The following is a 27,492-nucleotide window of genomic DNA, read 5'->3' on the forward strand; positions in this document are numbered from 1 at the left end:
TAATACACTCCCTCAAGGAGGCCTCCTGGGAACTTGGTCACCATCACAGCAGCAGCAGCCGCTGCTTTCCCAAGGGTCCTTCCAATTGGTGATTCTACCCTTTCTCTTCTAGGACTCAGGCTTAGGGTGGGAGTGCCCCAACAGTACCAAAGATCCTTGATGGCCTAAGCGTTGCTTTGCAGGTGATTTTTGGTTACTTTGGAAAAGTCATCATTCCCTCTGTCCTTCAGTTTCCTTATCTTTAAAATGAGGGATCAGGATAATAAAATTTATGATGTGAAGGGACTGCTGGCCCCATCGTGTGCAACCCTCTTATTTTACAGATGAGGAAACTGAGGCCCAGGAAGGTCCAAGGAGACAAGACTTAAATCCAGGTCATCTAGGGCCAGAGTGGTCTTCTTTTCACTCAGTTCTGACATTCTATCCTCTAAGGGCCTTCCCAGCCCTGACAACACATGTTCTAAGGCCCTCCTGGCCCTGACATACTAGGTTCTAAGGCCCTCCCTGCTCTAATGTTTGATGGTCCCATAAGAGGTCCCGTGAAGACAGAGGGCAGAATTAATGGCTGTGCATCTAAGAGGGATGAGCCACTTGTGAGGGAACTAGGAGAGCTGGGGGCAGAGGGGGAGCAAATGATTACACCAGGGGTGAGTGATAAGCCCACAGGGGCTCCTTTCTGATAGGGGAAACCCTTCAAGCAGCTTGCCAGTCCCTGTTGTTTCCTGGTCCTTCATCCCCTGGGCCTCTCTGGGGCTCTCTCCAACTGCAGGGCCCTCATTACACAGACAGCCTCCACCTCCCACCCCAACCTCTGGCAAGGCTTGGGAAATGAAGCTGTCTCTCAGTGGGGCTCCCAGGGCCACGGGAGGAGAAACCAGAAACCAGAACTTTCTCTGGTAAGTGAATCACGGAGACCCTCAGAACCAGCAGGCAGGCCCTCGGTGAGATTCTAAGCTGATTGGTCCCTGAGGACCAGACCTTTCTATCACATTGCACAGATTCACCCGGACACTTCCCGTGAAAAGAGGCACACTACATCCCTGAGGATGTCTCCCATTACACTTTTGGAGAACTCTGGTCAACACGAGGTTTTTGTTTATATCTAGTCCAACCCACTTGATCTGAGCAAATATTACTTTGACAACAACCCTAATAGAAGGCAGCTGGTGGCAGAGTGGATCGAGCACTGGGCCTGGAGTCAAGACCTGAGTTCAAATTTGACCTCAGACACTTCCTAGCTGTGTAACCCTGGACAAGCCACCAAACCTGTATGTCTCAGTTTCCTCATCTGTAAAATGGGGATCATAATGGCACCTACCTTGCAGAGTTGTTCTGAGGATCAAATGATATTATATAGTGCTTGACACCATGCCTGACATACAGTCGGTGCTATATAAATGCTCAGTCCTACCCCCAACAATGACTGATGCCCAGCCAAATTACAAAGAGCACACTAGCAAGGGAGGAAAGAAGAGAGGAAGGAGACCCGAGATGACAGAAAGTCAACACAATGGCCTGCAGGCATGACTCCATCACCTCCCTAGTGGAATGGAATTAAATCCTTGCCCAGCTTGACAAAGTCTCTGAATGGCTATGTCAAACCCAGGACTGCAGGGTAGGATTCCTGAGTCCGATCCCCAGTATGGTGTCTAGCTTGTTGTAACTAACCCCAAGATGCTGCCCCACCTCCATTCCTTTCTAAGGAGGAATGCGCAGATCCTGGACTAGGAAGGGAGTCTCCTGGTCTTAGTGATTCTTATTTTCCCACATGAATTTTATAATTTTTCCTAGAGCTATAAAATTATCATCTGTGAGTATTGATATAGTAGTGAATAAGTTTTAAGTATAAATATATAAAAGTCTTAAATCTTAATTTAGGCAGTATTGTCATTTTTATTATATTGGCTTGACCTACCCATGAGCAATTAATGAGCCAGTTACTTTGGTGCTGTACTTTCTATGCCTTGAATACCTTTCCTCAGTCTGTACCTGTTGAATCCCTATTTACCCTTTAAAGGCCACTTCCAATGTCACCTCTTCCAGGAAGCCTTTTCTTATTGAATTAAGTCCCTTTATACTTAAAACAACACTTTATTTGTACCTCCTGCAGTACGTTTAGCAGGTATAGGCTGGTACAGATCAGTTCTCTAGGTTAGCAAACTGGGAATTCCTTGAGTACACAAGAACTATGTCTTACTTTAACTTGTATTTTCCCCAGCATCCAGCACAGTATTCTATACAGGACAGATATTTAATAAATGTTTGTTAATGAACGAATGATTGGGGCTATTAATAAGCCTATAAACCAGAGGGCTCCACCTTGAAAGTTGTGAGTAGGAATGGAGAGAACTCTATTCATCTTTGTCTGCTTCTTCCCCCACCCTCAATGGCTTAGAGTATGTACCCTATGAATGTTTAACTGACCAGAGTCAAGAACCCTTCATAGACCAAGAAGGAAGTCAAACAAATAACATCTCTGAAATGAACTTGGTCAGGACGGAGACTCCCACTCCTAACTACGGGATGCCCCTCTCCCCCAAAGCAGACCAACTCCCTGGCCCCAGTCCCTCCCAGCCACCCTCTGGAGGACCACTCACCTACGAGTCCAGATCCCAGGAATGATGTTGAAGATATGCTATTGTGAGAGGCGAGGTCTCGGGGCTCTGTGTAGTGAGAACCTTCACTGTAAGCCTGCTTTGGGGTGGGGAGAGAGAACGTTCCATGAGATTCATGCGGATAGATGCGTGTATGGTCCCCATGGCAAAAACACCAGTCCCAAAAGCACTTAGGGAAGCTGGAAGTGACCAGACACTTACCAGACTGCCTGGTTTAACTATGTGAAATCTTTCAAGCCTTTTAAAAAATGGGTTCTCGGGGTGGCTAGGTGGCACAGTGAGTAGAGCACTGGCCCTGGAGTCAGGAGGACCTGCCTGAGTTCAAATCCGGCCTCAGACACTTAACACAAAAACTAGCTGTGTGACCTTGGGCAAGTCACTTAACCCCAATTGCCCTCCAAAAAGTAAAAAAAAAAAAAAGATAAAAAAATGGGTTTCCTTTTTGAAGGAAAATGAGGGAGTAAGGTTGGAAGGATACTGAGCTAGCCTTAAGATTTGCTGAGTGAGTCATCTTGAGTAAGGGCACTGAACATCTTTTGAACTCTTTTTCTTCTGAAGAATCCTCTGTCCACCTCCCAAGGGATGTGTTCCATTTGGGAACATGTTCATCACCTTTCCAAATGCTTGGCTAGAATTCAGACCAACATCCAGGTGGGCTGGCCCAGATTAGACAGACACAGGCCGGTGTGGGAGGAGCCAGGAAGTTATGAGACATCAGAGCCTTAGGGGAACCTTAGGAATGGGGCTTCAGAGTCTTCAGTCCCTGCCCTTTCCAAGGCAGGGTAAGAGAAAGCTGGTTGACCTGCAAGCCAGAGAAACTGAGTCACATCAGACAGGGCCTTACCCTTCCTTGGTCGAATGAGGAATTGATTTGATCTCCTGCTGTTCCCCATGACCCAGAGCCTGTTCTTTCCTCCAAACCTACCAAAGGGAAAGATAAAAAGGGGAAAAAGGGTTATCCTCAAAGGTCTGACTTGAGGCACTGCCTCCCCACTCTTACCACTGTTAATACGGCCTGCACCCACACCTCAACATTCCCAACAGCAGGTAGAGCTAGCTGTCCAGTAGAGTACCAATCAACCTGGACCACCAGCCATTCCTCAGATTCCACACTTTCTCTTGACCACCCCCCTGTGACTTCATCCCAACTATTCTGCCTCAACTGAATCTTTGTCTTCTTTTAAGGCTCAACTCTCAGCTGCCACCCCTCCATTTTCTTGGCATTGTACTTTATTTATATAACTGTTGTATCCTCCCAGTAGAGCATAAGCTCCTTGAAGGCAAGGACTGTCTTTTGTTTTTGGGACTTGAGAGTCTGGCACACTGCTTAGTACACAGTAGCTATTTAATAACATTTTTAAAAACCAAATTGAAATCAACAGCTTCCCATTTTTTATGGTAGCAAAGAACTGGAAACAAAATAAATGCACAACCACTGGGGAATGTCTAAAAAACTTGTTGGGTATGGATATGATAAAATATTACTACACCTTAATAACCTATGAATAGGAAAATTAGAGAATCATAGGAAGACTTCTACAAACTGATGCAAAGCCAAGTAAGTAGAACCAGGGGAACACACACACACACACACACACTCTCTCTCTCTCTCCCCCCCCCCCTGGAAATGGAAAAACAAAAAACCCAAAACAAAACAACTGAATTCAGTGAAATTGTAATGACCATGTTTAGTACCAAAGAAGAGTTATGTCAACTTTCTTTCTCTGTAGAAGTGGGAGACTATGGAAGAGGAATATCCTACCTACTAGCAAATTCGCTTGAGAAATCGGCGTTTTACTGTTTTTCCCCCTTTCCTTTTTTAATCTTTTTCTTGTTACATTATGGAGGAATAGTTCTTTGGGAAGAATATATATTTATAAATAAAAGTAATGTAAAAATGAAAAATATCAATAGTTAAAAAAATAAATCAATGGCTCACATTTGCACAACTTTTGAAAGCATTATGTAAGTTGTGCTTATAAGAACCCTGCTAGGGAGGTGAGCAAAGCAAGAGTTGATCTCCCCATTTCACAGATGAGGACCCTGAGGTTCAAGACACATTGCATTTCTATAGTGCTTAACATATTTCAAAGAATTCTGATTACAACAGCTGGTAAGGAAGTTTGGCAAGGCTTATTCTTTCCACTTCACAGATGAGGATGTTGAGGCTTAGACACTGACAGGTGACACTCCCATAACACTTTATAAAGAGATTTCATTACAACCTTCCAATGAGGTCACTAGTGCTATTTTTCATTCACATTTCAGAGTTGAGGAAATTGAGGCCCAGAATGGGGAGGTGGTTTGTCTCAGGTCCTTCAGCAAACAAGGGGCAGAGAGAGTAGACCCAAACCCAGGCTGCCCCATGGTCAAACCAAGCTTACCTTTCAGCCCTACTTTCCTGTCTATGTACCTGTGCTCATTAGCCGAGCCAGGACTAAAGGCCAAAGAACATTTTCAGCAGAATTCTATGAGTTTCTGCCCCTGTTGGGGTTGGGGGGACAGCACATGGCAGTGTCAGACAAATGGGCCCCTGACTGGTCTGGAAACTACAAGTGTTGCTTGTAATGGGAAAGCATGGCAAAGGGGAGGGGAGGGGAAGAGATTAAGAAGAGAGAAGGGAAGGAAAGGGGTGGGGGGAGGGAGGAAGGAGAGGGGGAGAGGGAAAGAAAGAGAAAGAGAGAGAGAGAGGAGGGGGGAGGGAGAGAGAGAGAGAGGAGGGGGGGGGAGGTGGGGGGGAGAGAGAGAGAGAGAGATCATACATACATATGTGTGTGTGGAATGGGGGGGAGGGCAGAATTCTCTTTCCTGGCTGGCTCAGAATCTGCCTTCAGTCCCCAGCCTCCCACCACCATTTACCAGGGCTACCACCACACCCTACACTCAGCAAAGATAAGACACAGGCTGACACCCTGGCTAGCCTACTCTTCTTGAAGGAAAGGACCCTCCTGAGCATTTTTCTTCCTTTTTCTATGATGTGATGCACCCCATTCCCTAATTCCTCTCCCTAAGGTCACCTTTACAATCCCTGAATGTGAGTTCTGGGAGGGACATGAGCAAAGAGAACAAGGGACATCAGAACAGCAAGCACCTTTAGAACAGGAATATGGAACATCAGAACCAGGGAGGAGCTTAGAACAGGGAACAGAGACTGTCATCAGAACTGGAAAGGAAAAGGGTCTCTCTATTTCTGAGCCTGATTCTACTCCCCTCCCTCCTCCCAAACTCTCCCAGGGTGGGGTCACAGTTGGGGCTGTGGATAGCCCTGGGGGGTCCAGAGCTGCTGGGGAGACAAACCCTTGTTATCACGGTGCACATCGTAACGGCTGATCGGAGAAAGGACCAGAGGACCAAGCAGCTGAAGAGACATTCTAGCTACACAGTTCAAGGTTACACACACCAGCCCCTTCCCTTTTCATCTAGAGATGTATCCCTAGCCCTAAGGTGAAGGCCAGGGCATTGTATACCCATTTTGGAGATGAAGAAATGGAAGGCCATGGTGGGAAAGTGATCTGCCTAAGGTCACACTGAGCTGCCCTGTGACCCCTGCTTGGGACCTCAGTCTCTTATCTATAAAGTGGGGATGCTGGACCCTTTAAGCACTCTTCTGGATCCTTGTCATTCAGTCGGGTCGGGGCTTCTGCAGGGCTTTTGGGGGAAGAAGAGAAAGCTTCCTGCCCTCTCCTCCCCTGGCAGCTGATTATCAGAGCAAACACACTGGATCTGTCTCCCCAGCGCAGCTCACTGCTCATTTCACCAGAAACTTCTTTCAAATTACATCCTTCTATTTCGGTGCCTTTGTGTTAATCATTTCCCCAGAGAATTGGTGTTTAATTGCTGTCTAATTTGCATAATTATGCATATTAATCTCCACACCTAATGAATATTCATACTTCTCATTTAGATTTTGTTTTCTAATCAAAAATTTCCAATGTGATTATGGTGCGGAGCAGGATGGGGCGCTAATAATACCGCGGGTACTGGGGGCCGCTGCCAATTCTCCCACCGCTGACTTCCCACAATCAACTTTTGCTTTGCTTATGTGTTTTCTAAAGCAATTCATCCTCAGAAAGCCAGCAAACACCCATCAGAGGCAGAAGACAAAAGCCTTTCCTCCCAGCTCTGCAACCCTGGGCTCCAGCATCATGAGCTCCCTCCTCCTACTTGCCTTTCCTTCCCAGGGCTGGCCCTTGAACTCCCCTGACCTCTGGTTTCTGAGCTGGCTCTCAGATTCTGCACCTTTCTCCCATTCCCTGACTCTGGCTCCCTGGCTTCAGCCCCTCTCCCCCTCCCCCCAGCCTCTGGCTCCCTGGCTGCAGCCCCTTCTCCATTCTCTCTTCTGAGGGGGCAGCAGCCTTGTCACTGACTCAGGCCAAGGACCCAACACCAAAGCTAGAGCCCCTCAGGCCATCTGCTGGAAGCTAGCTGTCAGCCTGGGCAAGATGGCTGACTGGCCCTCATCTCCCACACCTGCCACAGGTGCTGTCTGCTTGAACCATAGTCCTGGGAGGCTAAGACCCAACTTGCATTTTAAGGAGAAAAAAAAAAACAACCCTTTCCAAACCTGGCAGGCCTCCCTCCCTATTCAGATGGTATAAAAATAGGGACTTCCTCCCCCCACTCCCATTAATACAGTTATTAAAATCAAAACCCCCACAGATTAATTATGCATTTTAATAACTCAGGTCATGAATATTCATAATGCATTTCTTGTTCATGTTCTAATTAAAATGTACTAATAGAATAAGATGTAGCTGTCAGAGTGGGATTTTTTTTACTCTCTCTTTTTTTTAAATGCCAGCACTAAAGAGAGCTGATATATGATAATCCTTGGACTGGCATAGCCCAGCCCAGACCCAGTACAAAGAATGGGTCTAGCTCAGTCTGGGGACTACTTTAAAGGCTTCTCACCTCATCAGGTTGGCCATGACGCCTGCTGGGTTCTCCCTGTGCTGGAGTGACAGGGGCCTAGGAGTCCCTGCTATCTATATTGATGGCTTCTAGCTTGGGGGAAGGGGCAAGATTTCGAAAAGGAAGTGAGGAGAGGAAAGAAAAATGTTTAAGGAGCAATCGATTTTTCTTTTCAAGATTTCCTAGATGCCAGATGAGCAAATGCCATGCCTGCCAATATCAAGGTCCACTTTGGCCTGGCTGTGAGCCTGGTAGATGCCACCCTGCTCTGACCAGCCAAACGTGTGCTGGCCAGGCTGGCTTCAGCATCAGATCCTTGAAGCCCTGAGGATGGTCCTTCAGCCAACAGCCCCAAATGTACCCATGTACTCGTCATTCAAGCAGCTGCACAGGCGCCCTCTGTATCTCCTCTTTAAAAGGAACTGGACTAGGAACAGTTTTCCTGTTTTCTTCCAGCTCTGGCATTCCACGTTCTAGAGCCCCTAGCGCTGACATTTTAGACTCTAAGGTTCCTGACAGCCTATCCTCTAAATGCTCTTACACTTCAGACATTTTATCTTGTTCTGTTTTCTATGACTGCTTTGAGTGATGACATCCTATGTTCTAAATTTGACATCTGTTCCCTTCTCTCTACTCACAAGGCAACTGCACTAAATCTCTCATCACTTCCTGCCTGGACATGGATCTGACTCGAATCTTTCCTCTTCCCTTATCCATCCTCTGGCACATTTGCCAAAGTGATTTTTCTAAATCACAGGTATGACATTGTCACTCCCTTCCTGTATTAATGCCAATGGCTCCCTATTACCTCTAGGACTGAATCCAAATTCCTCCATTTGGCATTTAAAACCCTTCACAACCTAGCTTCCATCAACCTTTCCAGCTTGATTTATTAGACATGAATCCCTCCCCCTCAGTCAAACGAGGCTTACTGTTGTTCCCCATACATGAGCCTTTGTCCATGCCTAGGATGCCTTCCCTCCTCACTCCTGTTTCCCACAAAACCCTGCCCAACAGCCACCTCCTACAAGATGCTTTCCCTGATTTCCCCTCCCCACCTGCTAGTGCCTCCCCTTTGATGAACTTATTAGCCCATATTTATTTTGCATATATTCCCAATTTCCTGATAGAATGTCAACCCCTTGAGGGCAGGGTCTGTTTCATTTTTTTTTGTCTCTATGTGCCCAGGGCCCATCACACACACAGTAGGTGTTGTAGATTGTATGTATGTATGGTTTAAGGCCTTTCCCAGCTGATTCTTTCTGGGAGAGAAAGGAAACTGGGAAAACCTGGCCAGTCCCTCTCACTTGGCTCCTTTAATTTAAGAACAGAAATGACTGATAAGGGTTCACTTTGTGCAAAGCACCGAATGCCCTCCTCACCCCCAACATCTCCTGCAGATTCCTGGGTGACAGACATACAGGGGCTTGCCTAGACCCCACTGGAAGCTTCCTGACAAACAGTTAGCAAATAAGCCGATTTGCTACTCTGAGCCACTCTGATCACCAAGGCTGCCCACTCCTACAATAACATCAAGGGGGATTTGTAACTAAACACTTTAGAATCAGAGGATTTAGAGTTGATATAATCCAACCCCTACATTTTACAGATGAGGAAACTGAGGACCAGAGGCAAGTGACTTATCCAAGGTCACCCAGTAAGTAGCAAAGATAAGTGGGTCTCAACTCCAAATCCAGTGCTCTTTCCCCTGAATGTTAGCTTCTGAGCCTGGCAAGACACAGTTTTCTCAGCCCAGTCTCAGGCCCGACTCTCCCTGAAATTGCAGCATTCTAATATACACCTCTCCTCCCCAACTCTGGAGGACACCCCACTAAGCCTATACAACTTGAGCAGATTTGAAATGTCTTCCCAAACATGCCCCCTCTCCTCCCTACCCCATGTGTCCAGCTCTGGGGTCAGTGTTATAAGAAATTAGAGTCTCTGCTGAACAGCGTGGAGAAGAAGAGAAAAATGAGGGCATCCCCACAGAGAACAAAGAATGACCCTCAGACCTTGCACACCAGGGGCTGAGTGTCCAGACAAAGGCAGCAAGGTGACAGCTAGTGATCTCCACACTGCCAGAAGTGACCAGAGAACAGACAAGCCCTCCGAGAGGACAGAAAGGGAACTCAAGGGCTGCGCTTGTGTCCCTGGAAGGTCCCTTTCTCTCCCTGAGAGGATGCAGGGTTCTAGAGGGAGAAGTCCTTGTGTGTTTGGGGCCAAGAGGTGTCAGTCACAGTTAACATTCTGCCTACTGGCTTTGGGAGGGACTGGCCAGTTCAAGAAAAGAAAGGGCAGGCCAAATGGCTACACTATGACACCCCCTGCCCTTTCTGTAATCACACATTTAAACATTGTTTCTCCCAAGACTGCTTCCCCTGTCAGTTAATGGTAAGTCTTGGTAAAGTACCAGGCCCAGAGCCTAGCAGGGGCCTGCCCTCAGGGAGTCCAGGGTCTAGCTCCGGCCTCTTCACTTCCTCTGCCACAATCTGCAGAAGTCTACGGACCCCTTCTCAGAATTTGGGTTTGAGATGACTGAACATAATTTCAGGGAGAGATTCATAAAAATATAGCTGTAATTTTTCTACCAACTAAATTCAGAGAACCCCTGAAATCTTTCCATAGACCTCTTGGGAGGGTGTGGACCCCAGATTAAGAAGCCCTGCTCTAGCTGGAGGAAAACACAGATAACCACAGGCCAGTGTGGCTCGGGCAGATTCAGGCTGGGCTACATGCACTGGGTGAGAGGAGTCCAAAGGGCTGGGCAGAACAGGCTTCCTAGAGGCACTAGCACTGGAGCTGGAGCAGGGAAAAGAATGGAGAAGGCCCTGCTCCTGAGCCAGAAGCCCACTGGTCTCCCTTGGGGCAGCAGAATGATTGGCCTGTGCAGGGGATGGAGGCCTGGTCACCTCAGCTGTGTGGTGCCTTCCAGTGCATGGAGACCAACAGAAAGGAAATCTAGGGGCTGAGCTGGGAGAGGGGGGGGTCACTTTAGTATTTGGGGCTGAGTTAAGGGCTAGAAGGGACCTTAAAGACCCTATTTGCAAGCTTCACATTTTACCCAGAGAAGCGAGGCAGCTGACCCAAGGACACACAGGGGAAAAGAGCCTCCGATGCCCCTCCTTAGGCTGAATTGTGTAGGGTCCCCACCAGAGCCTGAGTACAACCCTGCACTGTCTCAGCCCTGGCCCAGCACTAAATTAACCCACTGTGCAGCTAATGCCAGCTCACACTTTCAACATGCCCTGTGCTATTCAAAGTATTTTTATGTCAGTCTCATTTGAGCTGGACACCACCCACCCCTAATTGGGAAGATGGGGCAATAATCCCACCTGTAAAATGGGAATGACACCTGGCCTGCCTTCCTCCTCAGGCTGTGGTGAGAGACTCCAGCTCTTTGGAAGCTACAGAGTGGCTAGACACACTACAGATGCCTCAGGTATACTGATAACCATTGTGTCCATCACAAGATGAAGAAAACAGAATAAAGGAAAGAAGTGACTTACTCAAGGCCACAAAGCAGGATCTAGCGTGGAAGTACCAGTGACAAAGAGCCATAGGACCACAGCATGTTATCACCTTTAGGTCTTTAGGACAGGGAGGGTCAATGTTAAGAGAGGCCTAGAGCATAGGATGTCAGGGCTGGGAGGGCCCTTAGAACACAGGAGGTCAGAGCTGGGAGGGCCCCTAGAACATAGGAGGTCAGAGCTGGGAGGGCCCCTAGAACACAGGAGGTCAGAACTGGGAGGGTCCCTAGAACACAGGAGGTCAGAGCTGGGAGGGCCCTTAGAACCCTGGAGGTCAGAGCTGGGAGGGCCCCTAGAACACAAGAGGTCAGAGCTGGGAGAGCCCTTAGAACACAGGAGGTCAGAGCTGGGAGAGCCCTTAGAACATGGGATGTCAGAGCTGAAAAGGACCTTAGAGATCACTTAGTCCAATCGTCTGACATTACAGAAAGGCTCAGAGAGGGAGAGTGGCTTTCTCAGGTCACAGTGGGGCACTGGCACTCAGATCTCCTAGCCCTCAGTTCACGGTCCTAGCTGGCATACCACACTGCCTTGAGTAGCTAACAGTTCCATTCTATAATCTCAAAAACTGGATCTGCTCATCAGCATGCTGTGTTCTAGCCTAAAATCTGGAGCCTATGGCTAGTTTCCTCTGCACCCCGTTAGTTTCCCATGCTGGTGAAAGGTTCTTCGTGGCACTACCTGAAGTATGCTTGAGTGAGAAGCCTGTTTCTCCAGCCCCCAAGACTATCTTCCTCCAGCCTGGGTCCACTAGGGGAGGCCAGAGGTCCCTACCCCCACCCCCTGCATGTGATTTGGGGCATGGGGACAGAGGCCAGCAAAGAAGGGCATCAACAAGCACTGACACAAATAATGCTTCCCTCTGCTGTTGTCCTTGGCTCTGGCTGGCTTGTTGCATCACCCGTGTGGCATCCCCTGGCTGTGGGCTGACAGGCTCGCCTCCTCGAGCAAGGTGAGGAAACCAGGCTGTGGACAAAAGGCTCCTGTGTCTTGCCTCGGGGTCAGAGGGTGACTGGAGGGGGGTGGGGCCCAGCCTGAGGACCTCAGCCAGGTGGCCCTGCCACCTCCTGAGGAGGCCCCCAGAACACCCGGCAACCTGACATTCCACAGAACCACAATGATTGTGGAGCCTGACTATAAATATCACCCCCACCCCAGAACTTCCTTACTTTGAACTTCTATAGCTTTGCTCATAGATGGCCCAAGACATGCCAAGCCAAAACTCAGGTGCGTTATGGGACTTGGTTCCTTGGCAATGTGCCTCTATAAGGCTGATCCCTCACTTTTTCAACATTCTGTGTTCTAAGGGCCTTCCCAGCTCTGACTTTCTGTGTTCTAAGGACTCTCTCAGCTCTGACATTCTATGTTCTAAGGGACCTCCCATCTCTGACCTCCTATGCTCTAAGGTCCTCCCAGCTCTGACATTCTGTGTTCTAAGGGCCCTCCCATCTTTGACTTTCTGGGTTCTAAGGACCCTCCCAGCTCTGACATTCTCTATTCTAAGGGCCCCACCAGCCACGATTTTCTGTGTTCTAACACAATTCCTCATTCTGATGGTATGTATTCTAAGGTGCTTGTTGGTCCTAACATTCTGTGTTCTGAAATCCTTTCCAGCTCTGGCTCATTCTATGATCCTAAACATGAAATTCCCGAAAACAAGGTTGATGGATTCAAGAAGGTAGATTAAAAAAAAAAAAAAGATTATATACAATACAAATAAGACAAACAAAATAAAAAGAAAAAGGGGGCTGGGAGTGGGGCATGTCTCTGGTCCTCAGGCCCCAAGGGAGGCCACGTCTCCATGGCCAAGGTAACTACTTGCCTCCTCAAATAGACTTTTGTGTGTCTATTGGGGTGGGGGTGAGAGGCTAGCACATGACAGAGATGTAAAAACTGAAAAAAGTCATCAGTAATCTTCCAAAAAGAAAATATTCTTTCAATAAAAGAAATAAAGGAGGAAAGGAATATAATTTATAAAAAGATCTATAAACGGAAGATATTCACTTGAAAAATGTCCAATTTCCCTAGTAACTAAAGAAGCGTCAACTAAAACAATTCTGAGGACCACTTCACATGAACCAAAGCAGCAGAAAGAAAAAGCATGAAACTCCAATGTAGACGGTGCTTGGGGAAAACCTGAAGGGAACTGCCAGGGGAGGCCCCCACTATCACATACACATATCAGGGGTCAGGGGGAGATCCCTGACAGAACCTACACATACTAAGGAAGAAGGGGAAGACCTCTGCTCTCACACACAGACATGTAAAGGGGGAGGGGGAGATCCCTGCTATCACACACACACATGTAAGGGGGAGGTCCCTGCTAGCACACCCACATGCACACGCATGCGTGTGTATATGCACACATACGTTATAAAAATAATGAGCAGCTCTCCCCCAATCACATTATTATTGGGAATTTACTACAGTCAGAGAAGGGATAAAGACTGTTCAAAGATCTGTAGTAGCACAATCTGTATCCACACCAGTGACGTCATGGCCCTTTTATGCTGGGAATTTTTGTAATGATGACAAACCAGTAACAACCTAAATGCCCACCAACTGCCAAATGGCAGACAAAAACAGTGGCCAATGAATACTGGAGCCTAGAATATTACAATGTGATCAGGAACAAATGAGTAGGAATGCTAGATTTCAGAAAATGAGATACGAAGAGGAAAAGCAAAAGCAAAGCCACATCAGTCTTTACACACAGTGACGACCTAATACCCAAAGGAATGGCCTCAAATGATAAATCTTTGCAGATGCCAAAGGTAGAGCTTGGAAGCCGACGACTGGAACACTCTCATCTTAGAAACAAGGCAAAGAGGTCCAGGCAATTAAGTGATTAATGAACCCAGAGCTAGTCACTAGCAGAGCGGGGATCTGAACCTACCTGCTCAGACTCCAGAACTCTTTCCAAAACACCTGTTACCTACATGACTGTGGGCCAGTCCCTCAACCTTGCTGAATTTTAGCTTTCTCGTCTCTTATTGATTACTAGATAGGTCTTTAAAAATTCTGTGTTCCAAGGTCCCATCTTGTTCTAACATTCTACATCCTGAAGGTCCCCCTAGTTTCAATGTTCTGTACTCTAGGACCTGTCGGTTTCACCTTTGTACCCTCTTACCTTCTCTCCTCTGATTCTGCTACCCCTCTGGTATAGGGCCTCATCACCTCAAGATCCAGAGATCACTGCAGGTGAGTCTGCCTGTCTCAAGTCTCTCCATTATGATCCATTCTTCAGCCCCTTCTCTCTGTTAATTATTTCCCATTTATCCTATCCATAGCTTGCTTCGTATAGATTTGTTTGCATGTTGTCTCCCCTGTTAGACTGTAAGCTCCTGGAGGGCAGGGGATGTCTTTTGCCCCTTTTTTGTAGCCTCAGCACTTAGCACAGGGCCTGGAACATAGTAGGCGCTTAATTAATGTCTATCGATCGGTCGATCGATTCTAAGGTTCCTTCCTAGTTCTAACATTCTATGTTTTATGTTCTGAGGTCTCTCCCTGCATGGTCATAATACTCACTGCTCAGTAATATGAGAAACCTCATTTGCCTTTTTCCAGGGGGAACAGTTTTTTGGCTCAAGTGGGAAAAACTTGGTGGGGGTTTCTCTTCCAGGCATTAGTCCTCAGCCCTGGCTTGGTGATTAGACCCTTTGTTAATCACTAGAAAATTAGTTTCCTGCCCTGTCAGGTCACTTGGGAAGGAATGGGAGCTGAAGCCATTCAGGGGCCCATAAGGCTGGTGGTCCAAGCAAGGCAAAGGTCAAGGGATTCACAATTGGAAGGATTCTGAAGATCACCTAGTCCTAGCCCCTCTTTTTTACATATGAGGGAGACTGAGTCCTCAAGGAGGGAAGGGACTCCTCCAGAGCCACATTGGTAGTATGCAGCCAAGGCAGGATTCAAAAGCAGGTCCCCCAACTCCAAATGCAAAGCTCACTTCTCTACACCACATAGCCTTGCTTGTGGTCATGCTTGGCTGATTGGAGGGTACAAGATGGTAAGGTGAGGTGGGGGAAGCAGAGGAGTCAGACTCTAATGTGGCCAATGCCTTTCTACCTATGTCACTATGGGTTATCACTACCCCCCTCTCTGGGCCTCAGCTTCATGCCCTTTCCAGAGTACCTTGCTGCCTCTGAGTAATCCAGGAGGAGGAGAGCCGCCTCCAGCCCACTCCCCTGGAGAATGAGCCGCTTTGTTCTGGGATTCAGCCATGCTGCCCCACCCCAGCCTGGTGAAGCAAGGTGGCCTGGGGCCCATGGCCTAGGAGGGTGGGGAAGCCACAGCACGAGGGAGAGGGTGGGGCATTGGCCCACGCCTGAGCCCACTGATCCCATCTGTGCTGAGGGCATGGCTTGGAGTCAGGCCTTGTCCAGGGAGGTAGGTAACCTGGGTTCCAAGCCTAGGCTAGCCACCTGTACTTGAACAAGTCCCCATCCAGTCTCTGGGCCTCAGTTTGTCTAGCTGTAAAATAGGTCTAAAAAGCCCCACCTCCCTCATAGTGTTATTGTAAGAGAAGAGTCAATGAAGTCATGGTTGGGAAAGACTTTGGAAACAATAGCAGCAGCTCTAGTCTCGGTTTTCAGCCATTTACTGTTTCTAGAGTATACTGACTCCCCCACCCCCAAGCTAACCTGGGCCCCATGAAGCAGGTGGGGGATCACTCACTCGCTGTAACAGCCAAAGGGATCCCTAGGATCATTCAGCAGAGTCTCCCAGGAAATCAGAAGTCTGACTCCAGCCTAGGGGCTCCTGGTCCAGACAGCCTACCCTAAGGTCACAGTCAGAAACAGGAGGTGGGGGCAACTTGGACCAGAATCTAGAACATTAGATCTGGGAAGGCCCTTAGAAAAGAGAAGGTCAGAACTGGAAAGGCCCTTAAAACATAGGATGTCAGTGCTGAAAGGGCCCTTTAAACAGAGGATGTCAGTATCAGAAAGGAGCTTAGAACACAGGAAATGTCAGGCCTGGGAGGACCCTTAGAACCCAACAATATTAACAGTTGCCACATAACCCTTGACTGTTTAAGCTTACCTTGTCATCCGAGCCTCTTCACGAGCCTTCCTATTTTACAGCTGAGGACTTAGATGAAGAGAAGGAGCTTCGTCCAAGGTCACCCTTGGACAAAGCTGGGCTATGAACCCAGTGCCCTGGCCTCCGGGGCCAGGGCTCTCCCCACTGCATCCCATACCTTTCTCAATAGTGTTCTGCAGCCTTCCCTCCATCCCCTAGGACACATAATCAATGTTCTTCCCAATCGACCATCTCATTGAGGCCAGGCTGAAGACAAGAAGGACTATCCTTCCTGTCCTTCCCACCCTGGAAGATGGGAATCTCCCAAAAGCTTCAAGTTCTTAGAGTCCCTAAGAGCTGTGTGTTCCAACCACCCAGGAATGCACTCTGTTCATCCACAGAAGCTGTTGCTTCTCTTGGATGTGAATCCCTGAAGGTTGGGAAGGAGGGACTAGCTGGCCTCCCAGCTCTCCAGTGCTCAAATGACCTGGCCTGAATCAGCAAATCTCTCTTTCCAGTGCCCCACAATCCCTGCAGAAACGTCTAAAGTGGGGACTTGGGATGAGAAGCAAGAGTTTGGCCCAGGTCTGTGAATGGCTGAAGACAGGCCCCTTGAGGGCTGTTAGGATATAGGGGATTTTCCATGTTCTTCTGGCTCCCTACTCAGCTCTAGAAGGTGAACCTGGAGCTTCCTGGCCTGGGGACGAGGGAGGAGACCTGCCAGCAGCTGTCTTTGGCTGGCCGAGGCTAAGCCCAGGGTGACTGCCTTCTCCTCCACACAGGACTCCTCCAAGAGAACTTGGAGACCATCTAAGATATAGAGGTAACTTAAGCTATAGTCTGGTCAGAGGGAAGGGACATAGAAGGTCACACAAGTAGCAGTAAGAATAAAATAACTGGCATTTATATAACACTTACAAAGGCATGCAAATGACTACTCTTATGACAACCTAGTGAAGTACATAGGGCAAGTATTATTACCCCATTTTACAGATGGGGAAACTGAGGTCAAGGCATTAAGTGACTACCTGGGACCATACAGCTAGTGAAATGTCTCAGGCATGATTTGAACACAGATTTCTTGACTAAAAGTCTAAGGCTCTTCCCACCAAGCCACACTGTTGGTAAAGCAGCAGAACTAGGTTCTGATTCTAGATCCCAACTCCAAACCTGGCCCTCTTCCTCACAGCCTGCACTTCCTCTGACACTGGCTCTTTAGGCCCCAGGAGCTGTCTGGCAGAGGGTGAGGGGGCTTAGAATCCTAGGATGGAAGATGGTCTAGCAGAAGCTTTGGGTAGATCTCTATTTGGAAAGGCCCCCAAACAAGAGCTTCAGCCCAAGAGTCCCCATCCCCCCACCAAAGGCCTCTTGGCTCATACTGCCTCTTACCTCATAACCTCCTCCTGTTTACTTGGGTAAATATTTGTGACTTACTTGAGGAAGGGGATCTGGGAGGTAGGGATGAAGGCAGGGGGATTTCCACACCATCAGATGGTCTCATTATTCCCAACAATTCATCGTGCTATTGTATACTTCCTCCAAGGGAGAGGAAAAAACAGCTCACAGCCTTGTTGGGAAGGGAGGGCAGGGCGGAAGGCAGAGGGGGACGATGAGGGGTGGGGGTGGGCATAAGAGAGAGGTAAACAAGGGACTGGTGCTGTCACCAGGGACGAGAATGGGAGGGAGAGGAACGTAAGAGGCCAAACACAAGAGGCCGAGACAGAGAGGGTGAGTCAGTTCCCCAGGAAAAATCCTCTAAGACAGCCAACCCTGTCCTGTGCCCCCACAAGGTTTGGGGGGGGGGGGGGCAAGTTTTCCTGAACAACTTCCTGTGGCTGCAGCTGAGCCTTCAAGGGGCTGAGGGAGCAGGGCAGCGCTTTCCTCTAGCCTATTAACAGTCATCACAATCAAAGCAGTGGGGGTAGAGGGTATTGGGGTGAGGAGGGAGCAGAAATGAGGAGCTGGGGGAGGGGCACACATGAGTTTTATCCTCTGCTTTGAAGAAAAACACAATCTACTGTTTTGATCCCTGCCTGCTAGAAGGAAGCTGGAGGGCTGGCTAGATGTTACTAAGATATCTCTTGGAGGCCATCTAGATTTAGAAGGGACCTCCAAGGGCAGATTATCCAACTCTCTCGATTTACAGGGGAAGAAACTAAGGCCCAGAGAGGATGGCGAGGTGATTACCTCAAGGTCATATAGTTTATGGAGTTGGGTTTTGAACCCAAGGCCTGACTCCATTTTACAGATAAGAACATTTTGACCCAGAGAGGGGAGGTAATTCTTCGAGAGATTCTTGGAGGTCCAGGGTAAAGTAGCAGGAAGAACCCTGGGTCCCAAATCATGGCCCTGTTACTCACTTGCTGTGGAATGTTGGCTAACTCACTGGCCCTCAATGAACTTCAGTTTTCCCCTTGGCAAACTTTTCACAAGGCCCTAGCCAGCTCTAAATCCTTTGAGCTTTGAGAGGATACTTCTTGTCCTCCAAATTCCAACTAGGAAGTTGACCCAATCTAATAAAAAGGGCTCACTTGCCATACTCTCAGACTGAGCCAGCATCCAGACTTGTCCATCCTACCACTATGAACCTTCCCTCTTGTCTCCCACCAGCACCTCGGACATGACTCAGTTCATCTTTGGAGAAGTATGTGGGTGGCCAGGGCCCAAGAAGTACCCTCAGACACATACGGTCTTTCCTCAGACTGGCCTGAGCAGTCAGCCCTGACGGGAAGGGACTGTTGAATTCTCATTATTTGGCCATCAAGCAGCTTGTAAAGGACAGATGTGACCTATTTCTGAGGCTGCCAAGCACTTCTGGATTCGGGAAGGCCATTGATTATGTAAAATCTTTACTTAAAATGGAAAGAACAGGGCCTGCAAGTGATGGAGGAGGGACTAACTGGTGTCCCAGCTCCCCCAGTGATCCTGGGGTGACTGGAGCTCAGTTACCCAACCTGTTCTCCAGGGCCACACAACTCCCTGAACAAATGGGGACTTAGGGAGGCAGGAATCATGACGTACAGATAACTTAAGTTTCCTACTCCTGAAGAATAGCTTGATAGTAAGTCCTAACACCACACACCCCAACTTGCTAGGTGGTGAAAAGTGGATGAGAGAAGAGTGAATAAATGCAGCTTCCCAAAGTAAACCAGGCATACCCTCCCCTCTGGGCATCACCTCACAACACACATGCGCCATAGTGGGCATCCTTAGCCCCATTTTCAGTGCTTCTTAAACCCACAGAAGCACTGATGGGGTCAAGAGTTAAAAGTTTAAGAAGCCTATTTACCATATAGATGAACAAAGCTAGGCCCAGAATAAGCCCTTCAACCAGCCTGTTAGTTCTTACTTACTGAATGCCTACTGTATGTCCCACCCTTTGTCAGGCACTAAGTGGGATACAAGAGAGAAAGGTCACTGTTGGCTGGAGTGGTCGCAGCTGACGTGTACATGATCCCTTTCAGGTGGTCAAAGCATTTTCATTACAACACTGTAAGGTTCTAAAGGCCTGCCCAGTTCTGATATTCTAGGTTCTGAAGTATTCTCCAGCTCTAACATTCTAGATTCTGAGAGCCCTTGCAGAAGCAACACTGCAGGTCCCAAGGCCCTGCCCAGCTCTAACACCCATGATTCTAAGGTCCCACAGAGCTGACATTCAAGAGTGTCTGAAGCTGGATGACCAAAGGGGTGGGGCTAGGCTGGAAGGAAGGAGACAACAAAAGGCTTGAGGTGAGCCTCTTTCCCAGCCCCCACTGGGAGGCTTTAACCTCACCGGGGAATCCCCTCCTTTCTTCTTTATTATTAACTAAGCAGAGAGCTCTGTGCTTTAGCTCTGAAGACCCTCACCCCAACCCCCATCCTCCACATCAAAGCCTGGCCCAGCCCAGATGGGAGCTGGGGACAAACTTCAAAGGGAGTTCCTTTTGCTCTCTCTCTCTTCTGCTCCCACCCTCAAGTCTTTCCTAAACAAAGGTTCCCAGCTCTCCTCCCCTGGCTGCAAGCCCCACCCCAGCTCTCAGGCAGAATCAGTAAGCTCCTGGGGACAGCCTGGGCATAGTAAGAAAGAAGTCTGACTTGGGAGTCAGGAGACCTGGATTCCAGTATGAATGCAGCCATGTTATCTTGGGCAGGTCACTGCCTCTCCCTGGGTCTCACTTTCCCCATCTGGAAAATGGTAATAATAATTACTCTACCTTCCAAGGCTGCTTGGAAATCAAGTGAATGGATCATGGACATACTTTTGAGAAAAACTGCTTCCATTCCCTGGACCTCAATTTTTCCATCTGGAAAATAGGGGAGAGGCCTGGAGCATCTTCAAGTTGTATCTGAGCTCTTAAGTAGACCATGGAAGGCCTTAACAGCTGAGATGGGCCTGAGGTCTCTAAGAGGACAGCATATGACTCACAGTCCTTGTCTCCAATACCCCCCAATTCACCTGCCTCAGTGACATCAACCAACATTCTGATGACCCATACAAATCCCTGGCTTTCAGAATCCTTGTTCTCCTCACCTCCAACGCCATCTAGTAACCACCCTCCCTTGGAAATGGCTTCCTAAGGGAGATCCTGAATGGGGAAACACCATCTGATTGTCATCTACTGGCCTTTGGTCTCCCCCCATCCCGTTTTATCTGCTCTGACCTTGGAGGAAATCTAGAGTGAACACCTTGTTGCCACCACCACCATCTTTTCTGCTTATGCAATCACTTTTCAAATCATCTTTCCTCTTTATAAAGTTCCTATATTCAATTAAGGCAAAGACAGCAAGTACTTTCCAGGCTTAGCACTATGCCAAATTGCCAAAGAAATACTTTATAGAATTAAGCCAAAAGAATGAAATTCACTTCGAGCCATACAAGATCAAGCACAAGAAGTCGTAAAATGAAGATGGCGAGTTAATGGGTGGATGTCAGATCTTTAGGACTCTGGGTCCTCCATGGTGGTGCGTGGCCAAAGCGACACCTGTGTGCTGACTTCTCCAGCAGGAAAGGTACAGGCACACAGCTCAGCAGGGCAGGCTACAGTGAGTTGGGAAAGGCAGTCCCCAGGACACAGAAGCATTGGAGAAAGGACCCCTGAAAAGAAAGACCCCGGGGGCACTCCCTATAGTATGGTTGACTCCTCCCAGGGAAGAATGTCAGTGACCTCGATCCTGCTGCTCTGCTTTAGATCTTGCTGGGAGGTCAAGGGGAATTCACAGCACCATTGAATCACTGTTGGTAGGGACCTCAAAGTAAAGCCAACCCAAGTCATACCTAATTAGGAAGCCTCTCTTTCGCTCTCTGCTTGAAGACATCCAGTGATGGGCAACCACCAAGAACCCCATGACAGTTCTGGACAACTCACCAGTAGGAAGATATATATTATATACCCTATGTGCTACACAACCATATATCTGGCCAAAACCGACCTCTCTGCAGCTTTCCTACCCGGAGCTATCATTTCTGAAGACAACAGAAAAGAAGGAAAGCTGAAGCACCTTTGGAGGTCATCCAAGCCAATCCCTTCATTTTACAATAGGGGAAATCAAGGCCCAGGGAGGGGAAGTGACCTGTCCAAAGCCACCTATGAAGCAGGGAGTAGAACTAGTATTTAAACTCTGACTGTACCTCGGACCTGCCAGGGCCTGAAGCAAGAAGACAGTGTGTGAACAGATGATTGGGCATTCTTCTTGGAAAAGATATCAGACTGGAAGTGAAGCATTTCCCCCCTATTTTAGTACCAGGGATCTGCACTTTTCACCAACCTATTAACTGGTGACTTGCTACTTCTCCATCCTCAAGCTTCTGACTCCCATCCTAATGTCATTTCCATTCATCTCCAGCTGTCTCTTCACTTTAATAGTACCCTAGTATGCCTCCACCCCTCTACCCTACCTGCTTCCACTCGATCATATTCCACAAGCTAAGGCTCTATCAGAATTCAGATTCTCCGAACTCAACTGGGGACGTCTGGCCCTCTCTGCTTAGCTCCCAATGCTTTGCTTTGTCAAAGCCTTTTCCAGACAGACAGACAGACAAAGACAATTCTATCTGTGGAAATATACTTCTCCGTCCTACCATACCACTCCTTACCTATAGATAGATCACAACCAAATTCAATGTCTTACCATTGCCATAGTCTCATTCTTTGCCATGGCCCCAGACTTTAATTCGATGCTGTTCACTCTCCAATGAATGTGCCACCCTCCCTTCCCCTCCCCTCCCTGACTTGGTGACATTCAGGAAAATGCTGGCTTGGTAGTTAGAAGTGCTGTCTCCCAAATCCAGTCCTGCCCCTTACTAGCTGTAAGAATGCAGGACACTTTCCTACCCTGGACCTCTGTTTTCCAAGCTTCAAAACCACCACCACACAAGTCTACAGGCAGCTTTAAGGTTAACACAATAGGAAAAACCAGGCTTCCAGGGGACTTGTAGAAGGTTCTACAGGCAGCAAGCACCCCAGCCAGGACAGAGTGCTGGGTCCCTCCCACTGCATCAGGCCTGCCCAGTGAAATTGGGCCAGATGAGTTCTAAAGCCTCTCAAACAGCCATGGGGGTTCAGTCAGCAGCAAGGCTATTCCCCCTGCCCTAGACAGCCAGAAGCAATCTCTCCCTCCTCCTCTATCCCCAGAGGCTTTTCATCTGACTTGCTCCTCCACACAGCTAATCTCTGACTAGACTGGAAGCTCCCCAAGGGCAGGTACATAATCCTTTTCACTTCTCTGTCTCCCTATGGGAGCTAGCACTTAGTAACATTTGGCTGTCTGAATGAACACATGAATGAGTCCATTACTCTTCCTGTCACCACAGCATGTGGGGGCCCCCAGAAAGGGCCAGACAAGAAGGACCCGGTGAGAAAGCATGGCTGGCCCCATACAGACATCCTCCCCACTCTTTGTAGGGTCCTAGATTTAAAGTTGGAAAAGACCTCAGGGGCCATCTAGTAAACACCTCTGATTTTACAGATGAGGAAACTGAGGCTTTCAGAGGGGAAGTAATTTCCCCCAGGCTATACAAGTGAAAAAACAGCAGAAGGAAGCAACAGTATAAACTATATGCCTTGCGGCCGGCCCATCAGGCACCCAACAGGGCACTAAGGCAGCATAAGCAGAGAAAAACACCTGCCAGACACTCCCACTCCTCTCCTCACCCTCTCCCATGCCACCCCCCAGTCCCCACTCCCTCTCAGGACCTGAGCACAGGGTGCTGGGCTTACCAGCTAGGATGGGCTCCCTCTGGCAGGAGGATCCAGCCATTATCTCCATGGCACCTGCCCAGTTGGAAGGTGGGAGAAAATTAGGGCTGCAAGCCCCCTGGCCCTGCCAACCTGACTTTTGCTTGGGAAGAACTCTTCCCCCCTTGCTCCTCTGAGCTAACTAGTCCCACAGTGGTTCTGGGTCTGACCAGCACCGACTCACACTCCTGGCATCTGATGGGACAATGTGATACTTAGGAGAAAAAGCCAAGTGGTTAAGGGTGGATTTTTTTTTTTAATAGAGGGGGCCGGGAGACAGCCTTGGCCTCAGGAAGTAATCCCATTATCTGGCTGGAACAATGGGCCCAGAAACTGGGGCTGAGCTAAAAACTCTTTAGTGCCACCCCTAGTGCCTCAGGCCCTATTTGCCCATGACTCACAGCCCCAGGAACTGTTACCCAAACAAGGCTATACACACCCCAACAGTCCTGGGACAGGCCGAAGGATATTTAAAAAAAAAGAAAAAAAGGAGCCTGTCCATTAACTGTGGGAAGGATTAGACATACTGTGGTCCAAGAATGTAATGGAATCCCCTGCTGTGCTCTCAGAGATGACTAATAGGATGCAGAATGAAAAGCCAGGAAAGAGCTCCACGAACTGATGCAAAGCAGAGGAAGCAGGGCCAAGAGAACAACAGGCCCAGTGACCACAGAACCACCAAGAAAATCAACAAAGAAGCCAGGCTTGGAAGAAGAGAGGAGAGGACACTCCCACCCCACCCCTTTGCAAGGGTGCATACGGAACAGATTTTCAGACTCCTTTGATACACTGATCAATTATCCAAATTTCCATCTCCCCGTTTTCTCTTTTGTCTTTCACAACTAGTTGTTATATGGATGGCTCTCTTGGAGGGTAAGAGGGGGGTAGGATACTGGGCAAACTACGGTGTTAAGAAAAACCAAAAGGCATCAATAGAAACTTAAAACAAAGTTGAACAAGAGGGAAAGGGAAGAGAAAGCTGGGAGGGACTGGTCTGGGGAGCTGCTTCCAAATGGTCCTCTGGATAGCGGTCTCACTTGGCCCTTCTCTTCCTGCTTCCTCCTATTAATCCCCCGAAAAAGTTGCTGTAACCATCTTTCTAAAGGGCAGTTTAGGTCATTCTTGTCCTGCTTACACACCTTCCCTGCCTCTCCCGCCTGGCCACTAGAGAAGCACATATGTTTGAACCGGAAGAACTGGTGAGCCCCAGCCCATCTCTTCCTGCTGTTCTTCCGGATCTCCTTAGTTGTTAAGGATTCTGGACTTAGGTCGAGCATCTACTGGCTATGGGACCTGGGCTGAGTCACAGACCCCTCAGAGCCCCATTTCTTTGTCCATCATTTAGGACAGGGGTGCTTATAACCTGATTACTGTATTTCAATATGAATGGTTCCTTAGAAGTCTTATGGATTTTATTTTATGCATTTATAAACATTCTGAAAAATGGATGAATGACCCCCCCCAAGGGTTAAGACCTCCTGAGTCTATTACACCCCCACACCCCCAAGATAATGCAGGGAAACAAGAGCCCAAGCTTGGCGATCCAAAGACCTGGGTTCTAGTCCCAATTCTGTGACCTTGGGCAAATCTCTGGATTCAGGCTTCCACCCCTCTCCATCAAGGGTGGGTGCTCATGGGTGGAGCAGTAAGACTCCAAGGAGTCAGAACCAGAGCTCAATTCTTTTTTTTTTTTTTGGGGGGGGGGGGAGGACAACACACTATGCAACAATGCAAATACAGCTAGATATTCAGATGTAAAATACCATCCAGAGGGCAAAAGGTGCCTACGATCAGCAATGCTTCCCCCCTCCTCCTAAGAGAAGATGTTGATGGGAAGGAGGATTTCACAAGCCTTTGAAACAGGGGACCTTGGTGATTTCTGACCATTAGAACTGATGGAAGAGAGACTAGGGACCATAGAACCATGCAGTTTTACTTTCTTAGAACCATCACCAGAGCCTCACTCAAAACTCTAGAACATAGAACACGGATCCTTAGAGTATCATGGTACTTCAGAAACTTTAAAAAATGCAAACCCCCCAAAAAAAGTTTTTAAAGGGGCGGCTAGGTGGCACAGTGAATAGAGAGCACTGGCCCTGGGGTCAGGAGGACCTGAGTTCAAACCCAGCCTCAGACACTTAACACAAAACTAGCTGTGTGACCTTGGGCAAGTCACTTAACCCAAACTGCCCTGCCTTCCCCCACCCCCCACCAAAAGGGCAAAACCAGGAAACCCCATACTCTCAGAACCTCAAAACCAGAGACTCTCCAGACCTAAGCCTGTCTCCTTAAACCACTGATACTCATATTTCCAATAGAACTAAGGTTCTTTCTAATGACCTCTTACCCAATGCAAAAATCTTCTCTCTGGTGTCCTGATGGGTGGACATTCAGCCTCTGGTTGAACATCCTCAGTGATGCTGAATTCCTATTTCCCAAATCAGTCCAAGTTGGGGTTTTTAGACTTCACTCCCAAAAAGAGAAGAAGAATGTTTGGGGAAAGGGGAGAGATTTATAATTGCACTGTCTCTGGAGTCAGGGGGGTAGCTAGGTGGTACAGTGGATAGCATGCTGGGCCTGAAATCAGGAAAACTCATTGTCCTGAGTTCAAATCTAGCCTCAGACACAAGCTGTGTTACCCTGGGCAAGTCACTTAGCCCTGTTTGCCTCAGTTTCCTCATCTGTAAAATGAGCTAGAGAAGGAAATGGCAAACCCTTCCAATATCTTTGCCAAGAAAACCTTGAAAATGGGGTCACAAAAAGTTGGATATGACTGAAACAAATTAACAACAACAATTAGAATCAGGATCTGGGTTCAAATCTCACTTCCTCCCTCTGCCATGCCCCTGCAAGCCTTATGTGATCTTAAAACCATTGAGCCTCCTTGGGCTTCACTTTTCTCATCTGCAAAATGATGGGAGGAGTTGGACTTGGTGACCTTGAAGGTCTAAAAATCTAGCCCTACAGATCAGGCTTGTGGCTTGGTGTGCAATGGGTGACCTTGGGCAAGCTATCTCATCTGTGCTATGTCCCCATCTGTAAAGAGGGAGAAAGGCAGAGAGATCTACCTTACACCCCTCTCCTGGCGTATCCAGAGAGAAGATGCCAGCACAAAGACAAACACAAAAGGGGAGATGGTCAGCTGATGTTGCTCCTGGTGGGGGAAGGAGGAGAAAGATCAGACCTTGCAGATCTGGGTACTGAAAGCACAAACTAGAAGGCATGACTCCAGCCAGGGGTACCTGGCCAAGCTAGTTCAGGGCCAGGCAACTGGGGACCTCAGCATTCACAGATCAAGATTCATCACTGCAAGGTCCACAGAGATCACCAAGGGCCTCACCATACAGGTGGGGAAACCAAAGTCACACTGGAAGTAAGGATGGATACTGCTTCCTTAACTTCAAACCCAACACCAAACTAGCTCCTAATCTGTTGGCTGGCCTTAGGGAAGAGAAAATGCAGGGGGAGCCCAGATCCCAATATTATATTGGGAGACCAATACTAGTATAATAAAACATCAATGTTGCAAAATTGGAGTCACCCCTTAGATACTTAGATAAGGTAGTTAAGAAAGCTGGGTCTTAGAGTCAGGACCACTTGAATTCAAGGGATGTCTTTAGACATTTATTACCTGTGTGAACCTGGGCAAGTCACTTAACCTGTTTACCTCAGTTTCCCCAACTGTAAAAGGGGGATAATGATAACACCTACCTCACAAAGTTGTTATGAGCACCTAATGAGATACTACCCTTAGCAAAGGGCCTGGCACATAAAAAAATGTTTATTCCCCTTCCTTATTCTCCCCCACACCTGCTAAGATTTCCTAAGGGGCCCAAGGCCATTTTAACTGATTTGTGAATCTGGCAAGGATAATGGCTCACATTTCTATAACAAGGCTGACCCAGTACTTTCCTTACAACAATCATATATTCCAAATACCAGAGGAGAAAATTGAGTCTCGGGAGAGGTAAGTTGACTTGCCTGTGGTCACCAAATTATCAGGTCAGCAGGTATTACTGCCTCCATTTTACAGATGAGCAAATCAAGGCTCCAAGAGAAATAATTAGCCCAAGCTCTTTGTACCATCCCTCTTGAGGGATGAACAGGTAAGGCCAAAGCAAGCCAGGGTAGCCAGGTTTCCCAGGAGACAGTTCTCTTCCTTGAGCTCTGCTATAAGCATGGGCAGTACAGGGGGAACATGCCCCA

At 48.1% G+C, this 27,492-nt stretch overlaps 1 protein-coding gene across 10 annotated transcripts in view; it reads right to left on the reverse strand.

Annotated features, from left to right (window-relative positions):
- Positions 1 to 27,492, reverse strand: part of TCF3 (transcription factor 3) — a 104,969-nt gene that overhangs the window by 57,025 nt on the left and 20,452 nt on the right. For 5 of the 10 annotated variants that reach the window (XM_069070479.1, XM_069070575.1, XM_069070396.1 and 2 more), the window contains 2 exons: positions 3,460 to 3,536; positions 2,598 to 2,694 (listed from right to left, as the gene is read on the reverse strand). In XM_069070479.1, coding sequence (XP_068926580.1) covers positions 2,598 to 2,694; positions 3,460 to 3,536 — 174 coding nt within the window. Of the gene's footprint in view, positions 1 to 2,597; positions 2,695 to 3,459; positions 3,537 to 23,268; positions 23,450 to 27,492 lie in introns of those variants that run through there. The other 5 variants (XM_069070549.1, XM_069070890.1, XM_069070812.1 and 2 more) reach the window with 3 other exon arrangements.

Source organism: Petaurus breviceps, unplaced genomic scaffold, assembly GCF_028583685.1.
Source record: "Petaurus breviceps papuanus isolate PSGF00001 unplaced genomic scaffold, PetGlider_PUasm1.0 108, whole genome shotgun sequence".
Classification (NCBI taxonomy): Eukaryota; Metazoa; Chordata; class Mammalia; order Diprotodontia; family Petauridae; genus Petaurus; species Petaurus breviceps.